This window comes from Salvia miltiorrhiza, chromosome 3 (genome assembly GCF_028751815.1).
Source record: "Salvia miltiorrhiza cultivar Shanhuang (shh) chromosome 3, IMPLAD_Smil_shh, whole genome shotgun sequence".
Classification (NCBI taxonomy): Eukaryota; Viridiplantae; Streptophyta; class Magnoliopsida; order Lamiales; family Lamiaceae; genus Salvia; species Salvia miltiorrhiza.
This window is the reverse complement of record NC_080389.1, coordinates 21,545,571-21,566,554: the sequence shown is the minus strand read 5'-3', so window position 1 is coordinate 21,566,554 and position 20,984 is coordinate 21,545,571. Positions and strand designations below refer to the sequence as shown.

Sequence of the window (20,984 nt, the reverse complement as noted above, 5' to 3'; positions counted from 1 at the left end):
AGAAGAAGGCGGAGAGTCTAGCCGATTATTGGGAGAGATTCCAACAGCTGTGTCGCAAGTGTCCTGATCATGGATTTTCTGACTACGAATTGCTTACTAACTATTTTTATCGTGGTATGTCTTCTTTTGATAGGAAAATTGTTGACACTGCTTGTGGTGGAAGCTTGATTGACATGGTTTCAAATGGCCAACAATATGAGGATGAGGATGATGATCGATACAGGCCAGTGCAGAAAGTAGAAGATTCTAGCTTGAACGAGAAAATTGATGCTCTCACCTCTTTAGTTAGAGGACTTGCTGTCTCTAAAACTCAACACGTTCAATGTGGAATTTGCTTTGAAAATAATCATCATACTGATGCATGTCCATCTTTGCAGGATAATAATACTGAGCAAGCGTGCATGGGATCTGCTGACGAGCAAGAGATGAATGCACAAAGGCCAAGGCGAAACAACCCTTTTTCCAACACCTACAATCTAGGGTGGAGAAACCATCCTAATTTTAGGTGGAGACAGCAGGAACCAGGGATGTACGCACCGAATCCGCCGCAGTCTGGACAGTATGCCCATACCGCACAACCTGCACCGAGTTCTGCACCCAATATGAACGATATCATGAAGAGCCTCACCTAGAGCAGTGGAATTGTGAAGAATTTGGTGCAAAGTCAGCAGGCATTCCAGCATGAAACTCAGGCAGCATTGAGTAATATGGGCACACAGATCACGCAGTTAGCCACTCAGGTGAACAAGCTGCAGGCGAATCAAGGCCGACTTCCTTCTGTCACGAAGATGAATCCCAAGGAAAATGCAAGTGCTGTAACTACAAGAAGTGGGAGAATTCTAGTTGAGCCACAGCTTAAGCAGCAGGATAAAGAAAAAAAGCCCGATGAAGCCAAGAACGATGCAATGAGTGAGGAGTCACCAGAATCCACCAAGCCTAGTTCTTCTAAGGTAAGTGGAAAACCTAAGGTCTCAATTCCTCAATCACTGATTGCACCACCTTTTCCTTCTAGGCTAGCTCAGAACAAGAGAATTGAAGAGGAGAAGGATATTCTGGAAATTTTCAAGAAGGTAGAAATAAACTTGCCCTTGCTTGATGCAATTAAGCAAGTTCCCAGGTATGCAAAGTTTTTGAAAGAGTTATGCGCTAAGAAAATGAAGTTTGGGAATGATGCGAGAATTCAGGTGAGTGAGAATGTTTCTGTTGTTCTTCAAAGAAAATTGCCCCAAAAGTGTCGAGATCCTGGTATGTTCACCATTCTATGCTTTATAGGTAATAAGACTATTGAGAGAGCCATGTTAGATTTAGGAGCGTCCATAAATGCCATGCCTTATTCTGTGTATAAGGATTTGCAATTAGGACCATTGAAAGACACTCGTGTTATCATTCAGTTAGCTGATAGGTCTACTGCATATCCCGAAGGTGTTGTTGAGTATGTCCTTGTCAAGGTCAATGACTTGATTTTTCCTGTGGATTTTTATATTGTTGACATGGATGATTCTGCCTCTGCTAAGCAATCTTTGATTCTTTTAGGGAGACCATTTATGAAAACGGCTAAGGCAAAAATTGATGTGGATAGTGGAATGCTTAGCCTTAAATTTGATGGAGATGTTGTCACATTTAATATTTTTGAGGCTATGAAGCATGTTGAGGATCCTGAATCTGTGCTCATGATTGATGTTATTGACCCATTTGGTTGAGGAATTTGTTGAGAATTACAGGGAGGATGAGCTTGAGCAGGTTATTTTCAGTTCCCTTACTGAAGAGGTCACCAAAATAGAGGAAAATAAAGCCATTAAAGAGATTATTATGCAGCTGTACTCAACGGAGGAAATTCCAGTTCGGCACCTGTCGAGCAGGATGCCCATACCGACCAACACAGAACCGATTTTGTCCTCTGTTGTGAAGCCACCGAAGCTGGACTTGAAGGTACTGCCCCAGCATCTGAAATATGTGTTTTTGGGAGAGAATGACACGCTGCCAGTCATCATCAGCAATGAACTCAGTGCAGAACAAGAGGTAAGGTTGGTAAGTCTTCTTAAGATGCATAAATCTGCCATTGGATGGACTATAGCCGATATCAAATGTATTAGTCCCTCTACTTGCATGCATAGAATCTTACTTGAGCCTAATAGTAAGCCGTCTAGGGATCCTCAAAGAAAATTGAACCCTGTCATGAAAGAAGTTGTGCTTAAAGAAATTCTTAAATTGCTTGATTTAGGGATTATTTATCCGATTTCTGATAGTGCATGGGTCAGTCCTGTTCATGTGGTTCCTAAGAATTCTGGTTTTCAATTGGTCAAGAATAAGAATAATGAGTTGATTCACTAGGAAATACTCCCTCCGTCCACCAAAAATATGCCACTTTACTTTCGGCACGAGTTTTAATAAAATGTGAGTGAAGTTGGTAGTGGAGCAAGGGTCCCACTTTAAATGTGAGTGGAATGGTGTGGCCCCTACTACTAAAAATGGATGTGGCATATTTTTTGTGGACGGACGAAAAAGAAAATTGTGGCATATTTTTGGTGGACGGATGGAGTATCATTTTCCATTACCTTTCATTGATGAGATGCTTGAGCGATTGGCTGGTAAGAAATTCTTTTATTTTCTTGATGGCTACTCTGGATATTTTCAAATTTTTGTAGCTCAGGAAGATCAAGAGAAAACCACTTTTACTTGTCCTTTTGGCACTTTTGCATGACGTCGTATGCCGTTTGGATTATGTAACGGATCCTGGTACTTTTCGGCGTTGTATGATGAGCATATTTTCTGACATGATTGAGAGTTGCATTGAAATTTTCATGGATGATTTTACTGTGCATGGAGACTCTTTTGACCATTGCTTGACTAATCTTGAGAAAGTTATGCAGAGATGTGTTGACACTAATTTGGTGTTAAACTTTGAGAAATGTCATTTTATGGTGAGAGAGGGGATTGTTCTTGGGCATGTGATTTCTGCAAGAGGAGTAGAAGTAGATAGGGAGAAAATTGATTTGATTGTCAAATTACCTTATCCTTCTAATGTGAAAGAGATTCGTGCTTTCTTAGGCCATGCAGGTTTTTATAGGCGTTTCATAAAGGACTTCGCGAAGATTGCTCAACCTCTCACTAGGTTGCTTTATCAAGATGTGTCTTTTGTGTTCGATGACAAGTGCAAGAAGGCCGTTGATTTGTTGAAGAGTAGACTCACTTTGGCCCCCATCATTCAGCCACCAATTTGCGGAGAACCTTTTGAAATCATGTGCGATGCAAGTGACTTTGCCGTTGGAGCAGTGCTAGGGCAGAAAGTTGGGAAAGAGAGCCATGTGAATTACTATGCTTCCAAAACTCTCAACCCGGCTCAATGCAATTACACAACCACGGAGAAGGAACTTTTAGCCATCGTTTTTGCTTGTGAAAAATTTAGATCCTATTTGATTGGTTCTAAAGTTGTTGTGTACTCTGACCATGCGGCTCTTAAGTATTTGCTCTCTAAAAAATAATCTAAGCCTCGCTTGATCCGTTGGATTCTTCTTTTGTAGGAATTTGACTTGGAGATTAAAGATAAAAAGGAAGCCGAGAACTTGGTAGCTGACCATTTGAACAGACTGCAGACTGTGTCGGACGGTATGCCCATACCAGACGACTTTCCAGACGAACAACTGCTGCACATTGACGGTAACACTCCTTGGTATGCTGATTTGGTTAATTTTCTAACTGCTGGAGTTTTTCCTAAGGGAATGGAAACAGCCCGTAAGAACAAGTTGAGAAGCCAAGCAAAGTATTTCATATGGGATGAGCCCTATTTTTGGAAAACTTGTTCTGATCAAGTGATACGACGTTGTATCCCTGATGAGGAGATTCATTCCATTTTGAATTTTTGCCATGCTCATGCTTGTGGAGGTCACTTTGGTCCCAAGAGAACGGCACGTAAGATTCTTGATTGTGGTTTTTATTGGAAAACTTTTTCTAAGGATTCTTACAATTTCTGCAAAAATTGTGACAAGTGCCAAAGAACAGGTAATATTTCTTCTCGCAATGAAATGCCTCAAGTCCTTATTTTGGTTTGTGAAATCTTTGACGTTTGGGGAATGGATTTTATGGGGCCGTTTCCTAGTTTTTTTGGAAATTCTTACATTCTTTTGGCTGTTGATTATGTTTCGAAGTGGGTGGAAGTGAAGGCCACCCGCACTAATTACTCTAAAGTTGTTGCAGGGTTCCTTAAGGCTAATATTTTTAATAGATTTGGAGTGCCCCGTGCCATCATTAGCGATCAAGGAACTCACTTTTGCAATCGCACTTTGGAAGCCCTTTTCAAGAAATATGGAGTCCACCATCGAGTTTCCACGGCATATCATCCACAATCCAACGGTCAGGCTGAAGTTTCTAATCGAGAAATCAAGAGCATCCTTGAGAAAACAGTCAACCCGAGACGAAAGGATTGGAGTTTGAGACTGGACGATGCGGTATGGGCATACCGCACTGCATTCAAGTAACCGATTGGTATGTCTCCGTACCGGCTGATTTTTGGGAAGCATAAAGCCTTTTGGGCCGTGAAGAAATTATATTTAGATGAGAAAGTCGTTGGCAAAGAGCGGAAATTTCAACTGCAAGAATGAGAGGAGATTCGATTGGAGACATATGATCATGCAAGTCGTTACAAGGAACGAACCAAATTTCTACATGACAAATACATTCGAAGGAAATCCTTTGAAGTTGGGCAGAAGGTTCTCTTCTTTAATGCACGCTTAAGGATTATGCCACGAAAATTGAAATCTCGTTGGTTGGGCCCATTTGAAGTTGTTAGTGTGAGTCCTTGTTTAGCCCTATTTTGTGATGAATTTGTGGGTTTTTACGTCTTATATTGACTTTTATTTTGGTCTCTTTCACTCAAGAGTTGAGTGATTTGAGCTTTTGTGCTAATTTTGTTGTCTCAGGATTTTATGCTCAAATTGATTGATATGTGGACAAAAATAAAGTCAGAATTTAGTTGAATGGTCTTCAAAAGAATCGAAGTTCGTCTCGATACGAGTTCGTAGACGAAAACGGATCTAAAATCCGACTTGAAACGAGGGAGAACGGACCAAAACAAAAACGTTGCGCATTGCAATGGCCGGCGCCCGCCGGGAGGCGGCGCCCGCTGTGCCCATTCTGCGAAGGGCATAGGCGGCGGCGGCCGCCGCCCGGGCGGCCATGGCCGCCTGCGCGGTCTGGCAGTTACGTTTTTTAGGGTTTAAAACCCATTTTTTAGGGGTTTCTGCCCCCATTCTCGACCCATCCAACCTCCAGCTCCATTTTTACTGTATTTTCTTAGAGTTTTGGTAGGGAGAAACACATTAGAAACTCTCGGATTACGCTAGATCGTCGTTTCCTTTAATCAATTGTAAGTTCTATCTATTGATTTATCGAATTCTACAAGCTTTCTTGGTTGCTCTTTTCTTAGATAATTGAATACATTTTGATAATGATATTTAGCATTGATTTATGCTTTGTTAATCTTATTGCCTAGTTAGAATAGTTAGATCGTTGGTTGATTTGTTAGAGTAATACTCAGTTGAATTTGTGTCGCTTTTCATTTACATGTTCCTTAGGAAAAATCATGATTAGTGTTTGCCATAGATTTGAATGCTTGTTTATTTTCCTTGCCTAGATAATTGTTGCTTTATGATTTTGGATTTAATTATTGATTTTTAGATTGTTAGATTAGAACCCTAGTTCTTTATGTTGTCTTATTGCTTTCTTTACCCGCTTCCTATCTTTCGCCTAGATAAATTTATATGTTTTATTTTAATTACGAATTAGTTAACCGGAGAGAGAGTGTCAGACCCAACCTTCTGATTAGAGTGTTTAGGTTATTTCCTGTTTTCTGTGCGTAGCATGATCAGAGCCCTGTTTAGCCTTCCTTGAGAGACGACTTGGGTTAGCTTATTACACTAGGACGACCTCGTACGATTGCGATTCAATCCCTTAGGTGCTTTGGGTTGAGTCAGTCCTCATGGAGCTGTGAAAATCCGAAGCCTCGAAACACAAAAGTGTTTTAAGGTTAATGGACAATTACTCAAGCCATATTTTGTTGGAGTCGAGATGGAGTCGTTCAATGCGCTCAGCCTGATGTCTCCAACCATCGTCTAAGGATTTTGAATTTCTTTTCTGTCCAGCCAAGGATGTTAAATAAAGGCGCTCATCGGGAGGCAACCCGATTTTTCTTGCCTTTATTTTTTGTTTATTTTCATTTTTTCCTAAAAAAAAAAATCCCACTGAATTATATGTGTTTGGCTGTTTTCGCAGGTATGGGGACCATTCTGAAAGATATGTGAAGTTGGGCACCGCATTCAAGTTACTTAAGAGTTGGGGAACCAATGTGCAAAATCTGGAATTAAGGTTTTATTTTGACTTCAGTCAATTTCCCCCCAATACCACTCCCTCCAATTTCGCCGCTCCACCCTTTATCCCCGCCGTTCCGGCCGACCACCCCTCTTCCGGCCACTGCAGCGCTGCTGTGACATCAGCGCGCGACCCCTAGCCACCTTTCCGTCCTTACCCAACACCTCCACGCCCAGAACCATCAACCACCACCTGCCGCTGTTTTGACCACCGCGAACCACCATTCCCGTCGCCCTCTCTCGCCTCTATTTCCGACCACCGCCGCGGCCAACTTTAGTACCGCCGCCTCTTTGCCGTTTTTCCGCTGTCAGTCGACCACCATGGCCCCTAAGAAGAGGAGGCCACCATCCCGCAAGCCCAGCACGCTTTCTCTCTCTCTCTCTCTCTCTCTCTCTCTCTCTCGTCAAGCAGACCGAGGAAGCACCATCTTGCGGCGCGAGCCCTAGACTCCATTCACCGGAACCCTTGTCACAGCCACCGCCACAAATTCCAGCTGGAATCCACAGCAGCCACTAGCTGCCACCACCTCCGGTTTCGTACTACCAGTTCAGGGAAGTTTCTTTCTTTTTGCTTTTAGTTTTTGAAGCTTCTATCTTTTAGTTGTCTCCTGGTGTTTCCTTTTGGTCTGTCATACTCTCACACAATGAGGACATTGTTTTGTCCAAGTGTGGGGGGTGTTTTTGTTTTGTGTGTCCTTGTTTTGTTGCTCTGTTGGTTTTCTTGTCAGCTTTGAGTTCTTTGGCAATTTTATGATGGATGATGTGAAGAGCTAGATTAGGATATTGAATTTGGTATGATAGGCTGTTGCTCTTGTGATGGAATCATGCATATGTTCGTAGGTGTTCTTGTATGAGAAAAACGTGCAAAATTTGATCAAAATACTTGAAGCCTACTAAATTGTGAGGATTGAGCCTTAATGAGCACACATGAATATCTCTTATTGTTTCTTTGATGAGTGTTGATTCGAACTTCTATGCTGAATTTCTGGTTTGCCCTGTTGCCATAGTCAAGACTGAGTTTGAGAACTTAATGCATGAAAATGATTAAGGCATTTAGGAATAACTATTATTTTGGCCTGACTATATTATCCGAACCTTCATTATTCCCTTAGTGAGCCCGTCTGTGTCTCAATTGCTCCTGTTTTGTTTGATTAAAAGCCACATATATTGAGCCTTAGCCTATTTTAGCCTGTTTTTGTCCCTTGAAAACATGTGAATGTACTGGATTATGACGAGATGAGCACACCTTTTTGAGGATTGATGTCTTGAGGAGCTACTTTAGAACTTCATTGATGGAAAATCTGGTGTGTTTGCATGTTTTCAGTCACATATTGAGCCCCTTTGATCATTTTTCTTGTTTATCACACCTATATGCACCCTAGCCCCATTACAACCAAATTGCAAGACCTTTTGATTTGTGGATTGGTTCCATATTTAGGTGGAGATAGTGACATAAGGGCAAGCTGTGTTTGAAGGCATAAAGTTGTGAATTGTGAGAATAAATTCTGTCCATATTTGTCATTTGAGAGAAATTGAGTGAACTTGGTGAGGCAAGATTGAATTTGCACAATTTTGACTTGAATGAAGAACACTGCATAATTTTTTGAGCAAGAGCATGGTTAGTGGTTTGCGGATGATTGTATATTGATCAAGACTTTGAATATTATCTATCATATTGTTGCCAAAGCTTTGTTTTGTTGTTTTGAGTCTTGTTTTGTTCCTTCCCTGTCGTTTTGTTCTTTTTGGTGCTCGAGGGCGAGCTTTGTTTAAGTGTCGGGGGATTTGATTAGGCGTATTTATATGCATTTATTTGGGCGCTTTTGGTATGATTTATGTGCTTAATTCGTGTTAAATATCATCTTTAGGATATGAATCCTGATCTTATATAAATTTTGATGGTATTTGATAGGTTTTGAAGAAAAGATTTTGGTTTTGAGAAGAATTTTGAAAGCTTGAAGTTATGAAGGATGAAGGCTTCCCAAACATCTATTGCGCAAGACACTTACAAGTTGAAATTTGAGCTAATTGGAATTGCTGGAGTGGCGAAAATAATTGAGAGCTGTTGGGCTACCATTGTTTTATTTTGTGGGCTTTCAGATGTCACTTTTTGTTTAAGTTAATTAGATTAGGTTAGTTAGTTTTTTTATTTTGGCCTTATGCACCACTTTAGTTAGATTAGAATTAGGTTAGTTTATTAACATATATATTAGCTTTAGATAAACTTTTGAGAGATCACAAGTCAGACGGCACCTTAGAGCAGATTGGACGCAAGTTTTGGGTTTTATTTAAGTTTTATTCTTTTATCATTCTTTGCAATTTATTTATTTATTTGCTTTGTTTAATTATTATGTTTTCTAGCTAAATTCGTTTATTCCGGCATCGATTAGGGAGGCACTAGCAAGATTATTCTGTGATATCTAATTTGTTCTTATACTTTATTTTATGCTTGCATCTGCGATTATTTGTGTTTAATGATATTAATTATTTTAATTCATTAGATAGTTGCAAATATTTATTGGGTTAGAATTAATTATATAGCCAATTGAACCAGCCATCCGTAATTGCGGTTTAGGTTTGATTAGTGGTAAATTGACACATCAGGGTCAAGGGAAAAAGCAGTCTTAATTCAATAATTTTGCGTCAGAATTTATTGGTTTTGAATCGGGTTTCTCTAGATATTAATATTGTCGGCTCATTAAACCTATAGAGCGTCTGTTACAGTTAGGGTAGTAATTAGTGAGGCGTCTTCCTGGTTACCGAATAATTAAGGAGTAATAAGATCACGTCAGAAGCATCTTCGGTGGTTATAACTGGTTTGCTTGCATGATTTAAAGTTATATTTGCATCAATGATCAGAATAATCAAGCTAGGGTGGATTTAATTGACTGCTGGAATTCCTTTATTAATTGTTGAGTTTTTATTCATTTTTTCGTCATTATCAAAATTGGTTATTTGAATTTTATTTATTTAATTTTAAGTTTAGTATTTTCTATATTTAAATCTCAATTTTCGTGGTTACTTTGCAGGCTTTAATTGGAGAAATTATCGCCAGTCCCTTGGGAGACGATCTTGCTTACTGCTGTCTGCGCAGTATGGGCATACCGACTGACTGTTGGATATTTTTGGTGTAAAACGACGCATCAAGGGAGAAAGTAAATCTCTTTTTATATAAATAAAGATTATGAAATTAGTAGGATTCCATGTCCGATTAGGAAATTTTATTGGATAGAAGTAAGGTTTTCTAGCTTAGGATGCCTCAAGTGTCCTTCAATTAACAAACATTGTATCTATTAAATTTCTAATAATAGAATAATGACTCAAATAAAAAATAAAATAAAAAAAATCCTCAAGAATTGTAGGTGAGTGTCTGTCCCTTCAACCATTTAGATGGTATCCTTCACCATTTGCATATGAACATACCCAACATCCCACTTCACTATAAACTAAAAAGAAAAGAAAAATGTGTGGGTGTGTTGTTCAAATGGTAAGGGGTTAATGCAAAGGTCAAAAGTTTTGCATTCGAATTCCCTATGTATGGCACGGCATTTAAATTTTTTTATTTAATACTGTAATTTATCAAAAAAAAAAGAAGGAAAAAGAAGAGAATTGAAGCGTAGCCCCTTTCAAAATTGTCTAACACCAGATCAACTAGGTCCAATCACATAAAAAAAATATCAAAAGACATAATGGAGAGTTCCGTTTATTGAATTATGTTAAAAGTAATAGAAAGCAGGAGGTTTGAGAAGTGGGAGAAATGATTTCATTTGATTGAATGAATAATTATCATCTGATTACACATATTTATACTACCGCAGACTACTTAACTGTCTAACTAATACATGCTGACTCAGCAAACTAACTAACAAGAAGCTAACTAATCATCTAAAAACTAAGCAAACAATAGACTTCAATATGCTCCAAAAAACTTATCCATGATCATCCAACGGCTCAAGTAACAGCAATCTTCGAAGAGCACAAAATCTAGGCTCAGCAAAAGGCTTGGTAAACACATCAGCTACTTGATCAGCAGCAGGAACATGACCAACTTCTATAAATTTGTCTTGAACCTTCTCCCGAATAAAATGCACATCGACTTCGATGTGCTTTGTGCGTGCATGAAACACTGGGTTAGAAGATAAAGCCACTGCACTGGAGCTATCACACCAAAGCTTATGAGGTGTGGCAACAGGAAGATTGAGCTCTTGGCATAAGGAATGAAGCCAAAGAAGCTCAGCTGTGGTAGAGGCAATAGCTCTATATTCAGATTCTGTGCTACTGCGTGACACCACGTGCTGTTTCTTAGAACTCCAGGTAATAAGATTGGTGCCATAATAGACACAATATCCACCGGTGGAATGCCTATCATCCACACAACTAGCATAATCCGCATCTGCAAAACTGATTAGTTGGGATGAGGAGGAAGGTGAAAAGTGAAGAGCCAATGACATGGAACCTTTGAGATATCTCAGAACTCGTTTGCAGGCTGCCCAGTGTAAAGTAGTAGGATGATGCAAAAACTGGCTAAGTTTTTTGACGGCAAAAGCTATGTCAGGTCGCGTATGTGTGAGATATTGTAAAGCCCCAATGGTGCTGCGGTAGAGAGATGAATCAGAAAAAGACTCCCCGCCTTCTTTTGAAAGCCTTGTGGCTGGAGTCATTGGAGTAGAGCAGGGATGACAAGAGCTCATATGTGTTTTATCCAACAATTCTTTAATGTATTTGGATTGACAAAAAGCATAGCTGGAACCAGACTTGGTGACTTCAAGTCCTAAAAAGTAATGAACTTCCCCCATGGAAGTAAGAGCAAACTGTTTGTTCAAAAGATCAATCAAGCTAAGCACCTCAGAATGATCATCACCGGTTATTAAAATGTCATCCACATAAATGAGTATAAGAAGTAAACCACCATTCTTATTTCTGTAAAAGAGGGAGAAGTCAGAGACAGTTCGTTGGAAGCCAAGAGAGTAGAGGCAGTTTCTCAACTTATCATACCAAGCTCGAGGAGCTTGTCCCAGACCATAGAGAGATTTATTCAGCTTACACACATAATCAGGATGCTCCAAGTCTTCAAAACCTTTAGGTTGGGACATGTAAATAGTATCCTCAAGATCTCCATTGAGAAATGCGTTATTCACATCAATCTGCTGGATACCCCACCCTTTTGAAGCTGCGAGTGCAAACATTAGTCTAATAGTAGAAGACTTAACAACAGGGCTAAAAATTTCTAAGAAATCCACACCAGCCAACTGCTCAAATCCTCGGGCAACAAGCCTTGCCTTAAGCTTATCCAGTTCACCAGTAGAGAGAGTTTTAATTCTGTAAACCCATTTATTGCTGATAATCTTGTATAATGGAGAAGGCGGTATTAAAGTCCAGGTACCTTTAATATTCAGAGCCTGAAATTCTTTTTCCATAGCAGAGCACCATTCTGGATGAGCTAAGGCCTCATCATCTGTTTTGGGAAGAGAAGGCAGCTGGGAGGCAGAAGATGATGCAATATTCTGAACAATAAAGACCTCATGTTGTTGTATAGTGAAGCAGCCTAAAGAAGTAGTGGAGGATGTGAGAGTACCCTGATTAGAATTGACAGTAGCAGAAACTTGATCAACAATATAACTTTTGGGCTTGAAAATCCCACGCTTAGATCTGGTAATCATGGAGTGAGTAGTGGTGGTGGATGATAGAGGAGGAGGAGGAGGTGGTGGTGGTGGTGGGGATGGAGATGAGAGAGGTAAGGGAGATGGAGAGGGTGTTGGAGAGGGAGATGGAGCAGGAGGTGATGATGCAGAGGATGTGGCAGAAGGAAGAGCTGAAGATGTGGAGGAAGATGCTGATGATGAAGGAGGAGAACTTTCAGATGAGAGAGAGCTGTCTGATGCAGGTAGATTGACTTGATGTGGAACTGGAGTGTCAGGTAGAGGTAAGATTGGAAGTATATTAGTGGAGTATTCAATAGGAGCAGGACTTGGAAGAGTGAACATAGTAGAATAAGGAAACTCTTGTTCTTGAAAATGAACATTATCTGCAATGTACATTCTATTAGAGGGACTGAGACATTTGTACCCTTTGTGGTGTTCACTATACCCCAAGAATAGACATTTAGAAGACCTATAATGCAGTTTATGTTGATTGTATGGCTTAAGATAAGGATAACAGGCACATCCAAAGACTTTGAGCCACTTATAGTTGGGAATTTGATGATAAAGAGCCTGAAAGGGAGAGATGTTATTGAGAGAAGGGGAAGGTAACCTATTTATGAGATAGACAGCAGACTGGAATGCATCCCACCAAAAGGAGAAACGAAGTGAAGCTTGAGCTAATAGTGTAATACCCATATCAACTACATGTTGATGTTTCCTTTCAACCCTCCCATTTTGAGTATGTATGTGTGGACAAGGGTGTTGAAAATGTATACCTAAAGTAGTGAGATGGTTAACTAAGGGTCTAAATTCACCTCCCCAGTCAGTTTGAAAGGATTTGATAGATGTTGAAAACTGACACTTAACCATTTCTATGAAGTGTTTGACTGTGGCAGTGGTTTGAGACTTAAGAGATAAAGGATAAATCCAGGTGTATCTTGTGAAATCATCAACAAAAATTATATAGTACTTATACCCAGCAGTAGATAGTGTAGAAGCAGGACCCCACAAATCTGAGTAAACAAGATCAAAGGCAGAAGTAGATTTAATAGGCTGAGAAGTATGTGGTTTTTGATGCATTTTTCCCAACTTGCATGCTTCACAGAAGCTAATATCAGTAGATTTATAAGGAATTTGTAGCTGAGTACAGACTTTAGCAAGTACATGTGGTCCAGGATGACCAAGAATTCTATGTAAGGTATCTAGAGAAGTGCATACACCAGCAAACTTGCTAGAAGAACTAGAAGCAGACTTATTACATGGAGTTTTATTACAAGTAGATCTAGTAGGGATACTAACAGCAGGAGTGTTATGACAGAGTGATGGAGAAGAAGCTTTGTTGTAGAGAGAAGACAAGTCAAGCTGATAAAGTCCATTAGATAGTGTTCCCTTTAGCAGGACCTGTTGGGTGTTGCAGTCCTTCACAAAACAAGAAGTGTGAGTGAATTCAATGGTGACTGCATTATCTTTTGTGAACTGAGAGATGCTCAAAAGGTTTTTGGTTATTTGAGGAACATATAGAATGTTGTTGAGTAATAGAGAATGGTTAGAAGATAAATGAATGGTGTTAAAACCAACTGAAGAGATGGGCAGAGTATTACCATTTCCAACCATGAGACTATCATTGCCATTGTAGTCATTATTGATGGCCAAGTTCTGCATGTCATTCGTAATGTGTGTAGTAGCTCCACTATCCACATACCAAGAGGCATCTGCAGTAGATGGATCCTGAGAAGAGAGATCATCAATAACATTGGCAGTATGAGATGGTGTAACATCAGAAAGAAAGGCCTGAGAGGCAGAAGTAGTGTTGTCAGTGAAGTGGATATCAAATCGTTTGAAACACTTTATAGCAACATGTCCTGTTCGGCCGCATAACTGACAGACAATACTTTTGGTAGAGGCAGCTGCTCGAGAGAAACCACCACGAGCAGGTGAGTTAGAACCATGAGAGGAAGGTGCACCTCTTCCCTCACTACACCAAAAATGCACATACATAACGCCTCATAGATAACGGATATTTAAAATATCCGTTATGTATGTGCGCCTTTTTACATAGATAACGGATATTTCAAAAATCCGTTATGAGAAAACTGTTACCTATGCTTATTTATAACGCTTTTTAGTCTACCGTTATCTATGAGTGTTGTGTATGTTCATTTTTAATAACGCGTATTTATTATCGTTATGGTTTGTGTTATGTATGAGTACATTTTAATAACAGTAAATATTACCGTTATTAATTTATGTTATGTATTAGATTTTAATTTCACTACAACATTCAAAACCCTAAGTTCCTAATGATCTCTCTCCAACTCTTCCTCTCTCGTTCTCTGCCTCCCATCAAAACCTCCACCCACCCCGCCCTCCTTCTCTTCTCCGGCGTCGTCGGCCGCAGTGCCTGGATCCAGCGAAGCCGTGCCTCTATTTCTCCTCATATCTCAACAGATTTTCACCTCTCTCCTTCTCATCCCTCAATTCCTCAGTTCGTGCCCTAGATCTTCTTCCAAAATGTTGTCACCTCAAGGATCTCCGCCACGATTAGCTCCGGCGAGGCTGGCTGCCGCCGCCTCTGAAATTGGCGAGGCAATCGTCATCCCCTGTTCTCACCGATGGAGGCGAGGCGGTGCTTTGTCCTTGGCCTCGGCCGATGATTATAGCAGTCAATGTCGCGCCTCTCTCTCTCTCTCTCTCTCTCTCTCTCTCTCTCTCTCTCCCATCGTCCTTCTCGGTCTTCAGCACCCCAAATCCTAAACCCTAGGTTGTCGCAGGCGGCCTATCATCGAAGCCTCTCAGGAAATCCAACTTTCCCTTCACGACCTATCTCGCGCTCCTCTCTTTTTTCCCCAAATCTAGAAACCTAGGTCATTTGTCGCCACCGCCACCGCCTCCATCGGTAGTCGCCTCCCTCGCACTGAAATACTCGAATTTTGAAGGCGGAGGCCCTCTCTCTCTCAGATAATATGCACAAATTGGGTTCCTGAACTCTGCACAATTCTCTCCTTATCTATCTCCACTCTCCAACTCCAGTAAGTCCTGAACTCTGCACTTCTCTACTCTGGGTTCCAATTTTGAAATTTTCGAGCAATTTTGTAGTTTATGCATACTTAGTAAGTTCTAGTTCTTTTCTCCGGAGAACGGGGTGTTGCAGTTGATTGATTCTTGTAGTCCGACTTAATTCAATTGTTTCTATTTTTGTTTTAGCTACTCTTTATTTGATTGATTCTCATGGTGCTTGTAGGTTGAGACTGTATTCCATGAATTTGGCCATGCTCTTCAGCATATGCTGAAGAGGCAGGATGAGGGTTTTGCTGGTATAAGGAATGTAGAGTGGGATGCCGTGGAAACAAGGCAGGATGAGGTTCTTGTTTATTGGAATGCATATAGACTGCTGGAATTTGGAATAATCTTTCTATAATTGCTTTGATTTGCAGTTTTGGGAGGATGGCAAGATCTTTAGCTAATTTTCTTTACAAAGGCATTGCTGCATTTTCAGCTGCTAGTTCAACTGTAAGTTTATTTAGTTTTATGTTTGCTTGAATATCTCTAAACTACGCATTTTTTCATAGCTTGTGAGCAGCTTAATTGCATCACCTTTCTCATTTCCTAACAGATTGGTTAAATAGGAAGCATGATCAGCTTCAGTATTCTTATTGCATGAGCGAAAATTGTTAGTTTATTCACTCAACTTATTTTTCCATTATCATATAAATTAGAGGAATAGTTAATTATGCCAATACTGTTTATCAATTTGAGTCACCCTAAGCCTTCTCATGTCCTGTAATGCGAGAAGAGGATGACACCTAGAAAAAGGTTACAGTGGGCCATGGTCATAGTATAAACTATAAAGACATATCATACTTCCATTTTGAAATTTCCACAACTTCCAGACAGGCCTGATTGAGAACAAGAGTGGGTTTTACATGTGCTGCAGGAGAGGTAGGAATATATGTGTAGCTGTTGTAGTTCTTTGAAACTTGTTGTTAGCATGTGCATGATGATAAAATTTTAACTTGTAATTAGTTTTATTTTTCTGTTTTAATATCTGATGAACTGTTACATTTAATGGCAATATACTTGTGAATATGTGTTGAACCAAGAATTAGTTTATCAGTATATAGTCTTTCAACCTGTACTAAATGCATGCTTACCAGCTACCAGTGAATTGGGAGTTCTGACATCTCCTTGAAGGACATTGTTGAGCAGGTAAGACTCTGATGATTGGTATGCGCGGTGCTTCTCAGGTCTATTGACTAAGAAATTTATCGCTTTGATAAAGCATGCAAAGGATGGTGAACTTGATCTAAACAAGCTGGCTGACACTTTGCAGGTGATTAAACTTGAGCTAAAAGAATTCTGTATTTGACATGATTATAAATATTGGGATCACATATACTGCGGAATTCATCTTATAGTCAGTTCTCTCATTATTCTTTTTTAATGGTTGTGACTACTTAATGAATTTAGATGTTTAATGGTAATGCTGTAGTACTGAAGCCATCTGAAGTTGCCCCTGCAACTTCCTCAGTTATCTCAAAACTTCTTGGGCAGTATATGGATGTCTCAGCTGTGAAAGTTATAGAAGGTGGTATTCACGAAACAAGTGCATTACTGGAACAAAAATGGGACAAAATATTTTACACAGGTACTTGTGAGCTAATAAACACCCATAGTTGGTTCATAGTAAAAGAGTCTGCTCAACCTTTTAGATGCTAATGTTGCTAGGTGGTTTTACATACAAGAGTATTTTCTCTATTTCTTTTTGTCACGACCGCACTTGCTAAGGATAGCAAATTCGGGAAAACCGCGACTAAGGGAGGGAATTTAGGAGCGGGATTTAGAAAGGGGCATATTCGGTTTCTTGATGACTTGACTTGTATAAAGAAATCAATCGAAATATCTAGATATCAATGAAGGCCACAAGGGGACCGTACATAATATTATCCCAAAACGGGGTACTCAATAGTTTTAGTACATTATTCAATAATACATATTGTTTGACATAATATCTTAACATAATCAGTGTTCGCAGCGGAATAACAATTTGAGTATATGTATGAAGACATATACTCTACTCTGAGGTAATCATCCTAGTTTGACAAAGCTCCGCTTGCACACTACATCCTCGATCACCGCTCAACCTGCACATTTAAAAATACATGCAGGGCTAAGTACAAAAGTACTTAGTGGACACTTGCCGAAATTTACATACATGCATAATATTTTATTGTCAAGCCTTTCAACAGTAGTAAAATACGAGGGTTTTCCTTTAAAGACTCGTATTTACCAAACATAATATCATTTCTTTCATCAATAACCCGCGCAGGTATTTTATATCATTAATCACCATATCAGTAACTCGTGCCGAGAGGGAGGCCTCCCTCTACGGACACTATGATCGGCCAACCCGCTAGATGACTCACGATCACAAGGTGTACACTAATTCCGAAGGGATTTGCGGTCCCATCCAGAATCCGAATTCGATTAACATCAGATAGGCAATTAATAATAAAACATAAAGCATTTAGGCATTGACAATATCATTTAAATTCATAAACATAAAGTCTTAACAATTCTAATATATAATTTTAGTTTATACGTAGAAAGCCTACCTGAATAGCAGACTCACGGTTTAGCTCTAACTCTGGTGCTTGACCTTTAATTCGAGAAAATAAAATAAGATTCTAATTCTCGAAAAATCTCAATAAATGAGGATGCGTGAAATGATTATGCATGACTCATATTCCTTTAATTAAATTATGAGATGCTAATCCTATTTAAGGAATTAAAGCTCGTCTTATGAGGTCGGATTATTAATCTTTAATAATCTACTCATCTTAAAATAATCTAATTCACTTACTAATTAATAATTAGTAAGTCTTAAAATCTTCTCTAATTAAATTTAATAGAATAATTATGACGACCCAATTAAAATAAAAATAATCAAGGCCCAAAAGGAATTTAATTCGAGCCCAAAAGAATAAATTCGAAGCCCAGTGCATTAATAATATTAGGCCCAACATCAATTAATTTCTAGAGCCCAACAAATGAGGCCCAAGATAATAAAATCATGAAGCCCAATAAGTGAGCCCATCATCACCCTTTAAAAATTAGTAAATTTTAATATTAATCACTAATTAAAATAATTAGGATTAATAAAGAAGCCTAAAATAATAATTCTTATTGGGTTAAATAAATAAATTTCATTGGACTTAATCAATTAAATCGTAGGAGCCCAAGTAATATAAATTCGAGACCCATTATTAATAAATAATAGGAGTCCAAGTAATAATTAATGTGGACTGGAAAGAATTAATCTTATCTCGTCAAAACCTTAAACTCAAAACATTATCACATAACTATCATTTAGGTTCGAAACTATTTATTCGAACATCAACATGCGCATTAATTATAACTCGTTCTATTTATGTCATCAAGTCAAATATTCCGTCATTTAAAAACAAATCCTATAATATTACATAGATAAATTATATCATCATAGATCATGCTTTCTTATTTTTAAAATCATTTAATCATTTTCAAATAATCCATATTAATAAGTCATTTTGAAAAGAATTAATTTAAATGAGAGTTTAACTCGAAATATTTCATTTTGTAATCCATTTATAAATACTTGAAATAAAGAACTCCATTTAAATAATTAATTTAAAGGTCAATATATAATTAAATTAATCAAGCTCAATTTAAATTAATAATTAAGAGCTCAAATAATTTAAATAGATATAAGCCCAAATTAATTAGATAAATTAAGTCTATCATGTTTTTCTTTGAATAAGGCCCAAACAATTTAATTAAATCGGCCCAAACAATTTAATTAAATCGGCCCAAGAGTTTAATTAAATCGGCCCAAGAGGGAGCCCAATATTTTCGGCCCAAACCCGGCTGAAACCCGGCCCAAACCCGGCTGAAACCCGGCCCAAACCCGGCTGAAACCCTAACCTAAATATACACACACAATAAAACACACTCAGCACACACACATCAAATGCGTCTCTCTCTCTCTATCTCTATCTCTCGGCTCTTTCTCTCCCTACTCTCTCTGCTCTCTCTCTTTACTCTCTCTGCTCTCTCTCTTCGTTCTGCCGCCGCCGCTGCCGTTCAACGGCGCCGTCGCCGCCGGCGAGCGGCGCGGCCTCTCCTCCTCTCTCCCTGAACTCTTCCCCCCCCTCTTCTCCTCTATCTCTCTCGCTCAATCTCGGCCGCTGGAAAGGCACAGCAGCGCAACCACGCCGCCGCTCCGTCGCCTCCGCCTCTCTTCCATGGCAGATCCGCCGCCGCTGCAACTGGATCTCGGCGAGCACCGTCGACTGGAAGCCGCTGGAGCTGCTGCTGCTTCGCCGGGAGTCGAGCTGTCGCCGCCTGGAGCTGCTGCTGCTCGCCCGGAGTCGCCGCTGGCTGGCCTGCGATTGACGGCCAGCAGCTCGCTGGAGGAGCGCCGCCGTCAGCCGCTGCCGTTGGCAGCAAGAATCCGGCAGCCGCCTCTCCTGGAGTCGCCGTCGCCGTGAGTCGCTGTGAGGAGCCGAGCACCGTCTCACAAAGGTAAGCCCCAGATCTCCCTATTCTCATTTCATTTTAAATTAAAAACTGAAACTCCTCTTTCCCTTTCTTGGCAGATCGGAGACAACCGCGGCTCCGTCGCCGTCCGTCAACCGCCGGCGACGACGAGCCACCGAGGCTGCCCTCCCCCTGACCTCGACTCACACACGCAATCAGCCAACACAAAGGGTTTTTGTGCGAGAATCATATACTGTAATTGCTCAAATAAAAGTTTTAACTCTTTCCTTGTAACTTCAGTTCACAAGTACATATTTAGTAACTGTAAATCTATGAATTTGCTACTCATTTTCTTCATTTATCAAAGCATATGTAAATCTGAGTTAATGAGCATGTGTTGGTATTCTGGAATTGATGTATACAATTGAAGGATAATATATAAATTAGAAATATAAACCTTGAATGATGAAAGATGTGGTGTCGTTTCTTGGCTGCGAGAGAGATGGTAGATGAATGTGAGAGGTGGGAATTGGCTGAAAAATGGTGTAGGTTATAAAAGAAAAAAAATGGGTTGGCTTGGATGGAAATTCTTCAACTTACAGGTATGAACACTTTCAGCCTGCATGTAAGACTGAAGAATTTCCTTCAGCATGCGCTCAAAAATTCTTCAGCATGCTTTAGGATTCAGCATGCTTAAGATTATTCTAATTAAAATATCCAAGAGATTAATATATTAATTATAAGGTTCCAAACTCATTTAAATACATTAAGACATATAAGCCTAATTCTTATTGAAGCATAAAATCCATTTGAGCTTGCTTCTAACATAAAATAATTTACTCATGGGCTTAAGTAAACAATCGATAAAAGATTCATATTTAACACTTCAGTGTTAAATTCTCCACAATAAATTAATGGACTCAAAATATATTTTGAGTGCATCATCTATTGAAAATAAAAAAAAATAAATCATCACATATATAAATTATCAAATTCATATAAGTTCGTATTTTATTAATGGAAGCTGAACTCTAATTACCATAATAATTCCTTAAATCAGTAATTAAAAGTATATAATCCTTAATAAAAAGTCGGGTCATTACATACTATCCCCCTTAAAAAAAATTTCGTCCCGAAATTTGCATACCTATGTGAAAAGTTCTGGGTATTTTTCTTTCATCTGGTCCTCAAGTTCCCACGTTGCTTCTTCCGGTCCATGGTGTCTCCACAGTATTTTGACTGACGCGATCGATTTATTCCTTAACTCTTGCACCTTTCGGTCCAAAATGGCTTCAGGTTTTTCCTCGTACGTCAAGTCTGGGTTAAGAATCATTTCATCTTGGTGAATCACGTGTTTGGGGTCAAACACGTACCGTCTCAGCTGTGACACGTGGAACACATTGTGAACGTTTCCAAAGCTAGGTGGCAGTGCCAACCTATACGCTACGGGACCTATTCTTTCAAGGAT

The 20,984-nt window shown here is 39.4% G+C and overlaps 1 protein-coding gene and 2 long non-coding RNA genes across 3 annotated transcripts; all 3 read left to right on the top strand.

Annotated features, from left to right (window-relative positions):
• Positions 1–707: 707 nt before the first annotated feature.
• LOC131018525 (uncharacterized) lies at positions 708–1,700 on the top strand. The gene has a single exon (XM_057947244.1). It carries the CDS (start codon positions 708–710, stop codon positions 1,698–1,700), a length of 993 nt encoding a protein of 330 aa, XP_057803227.1.
• A 12,611-nt stretch (positions 1,701–14,311) lies between these two features.
• On the top strand, positions 14,312–16,757 carry LOC131019182 (uncharacterized). The gene is made up of 4 exons (XR_009100114.1): positions 14,312–15,030; positions 15,243–15,362; positions 15,436–16,331; positions 16,491–16,757. It is a non-coding gene; the product is annotated as an uncharacterized LOC131019182 (long non-coding RNA).
• Positions 16,758–19,018: 2,261 nt separating this feature from the next.
• LOC131019186 (uncharacterized) lies at positions 19,019–19,972 on the top strand. Its single transcript, XR_009100116.1, has 2 exons — positions 19,019–19,561; positions 19,636–19,972. It is a non-coding gene; the product is annotated as an uncharacterized LOC131019186 (long non-coding RNA).
• Positions 19,973–20,984: the final 1,012 nt, after the last annotated feature.

Coding starts and splice junctions, on each gene's coding strand:
- LOC131018525 (XM_057947244.1), top strand. CDS start 708: ATGGGCACACAGATCACGCAGTTAGCCACTCAGGTGAACAAGCTGCAG.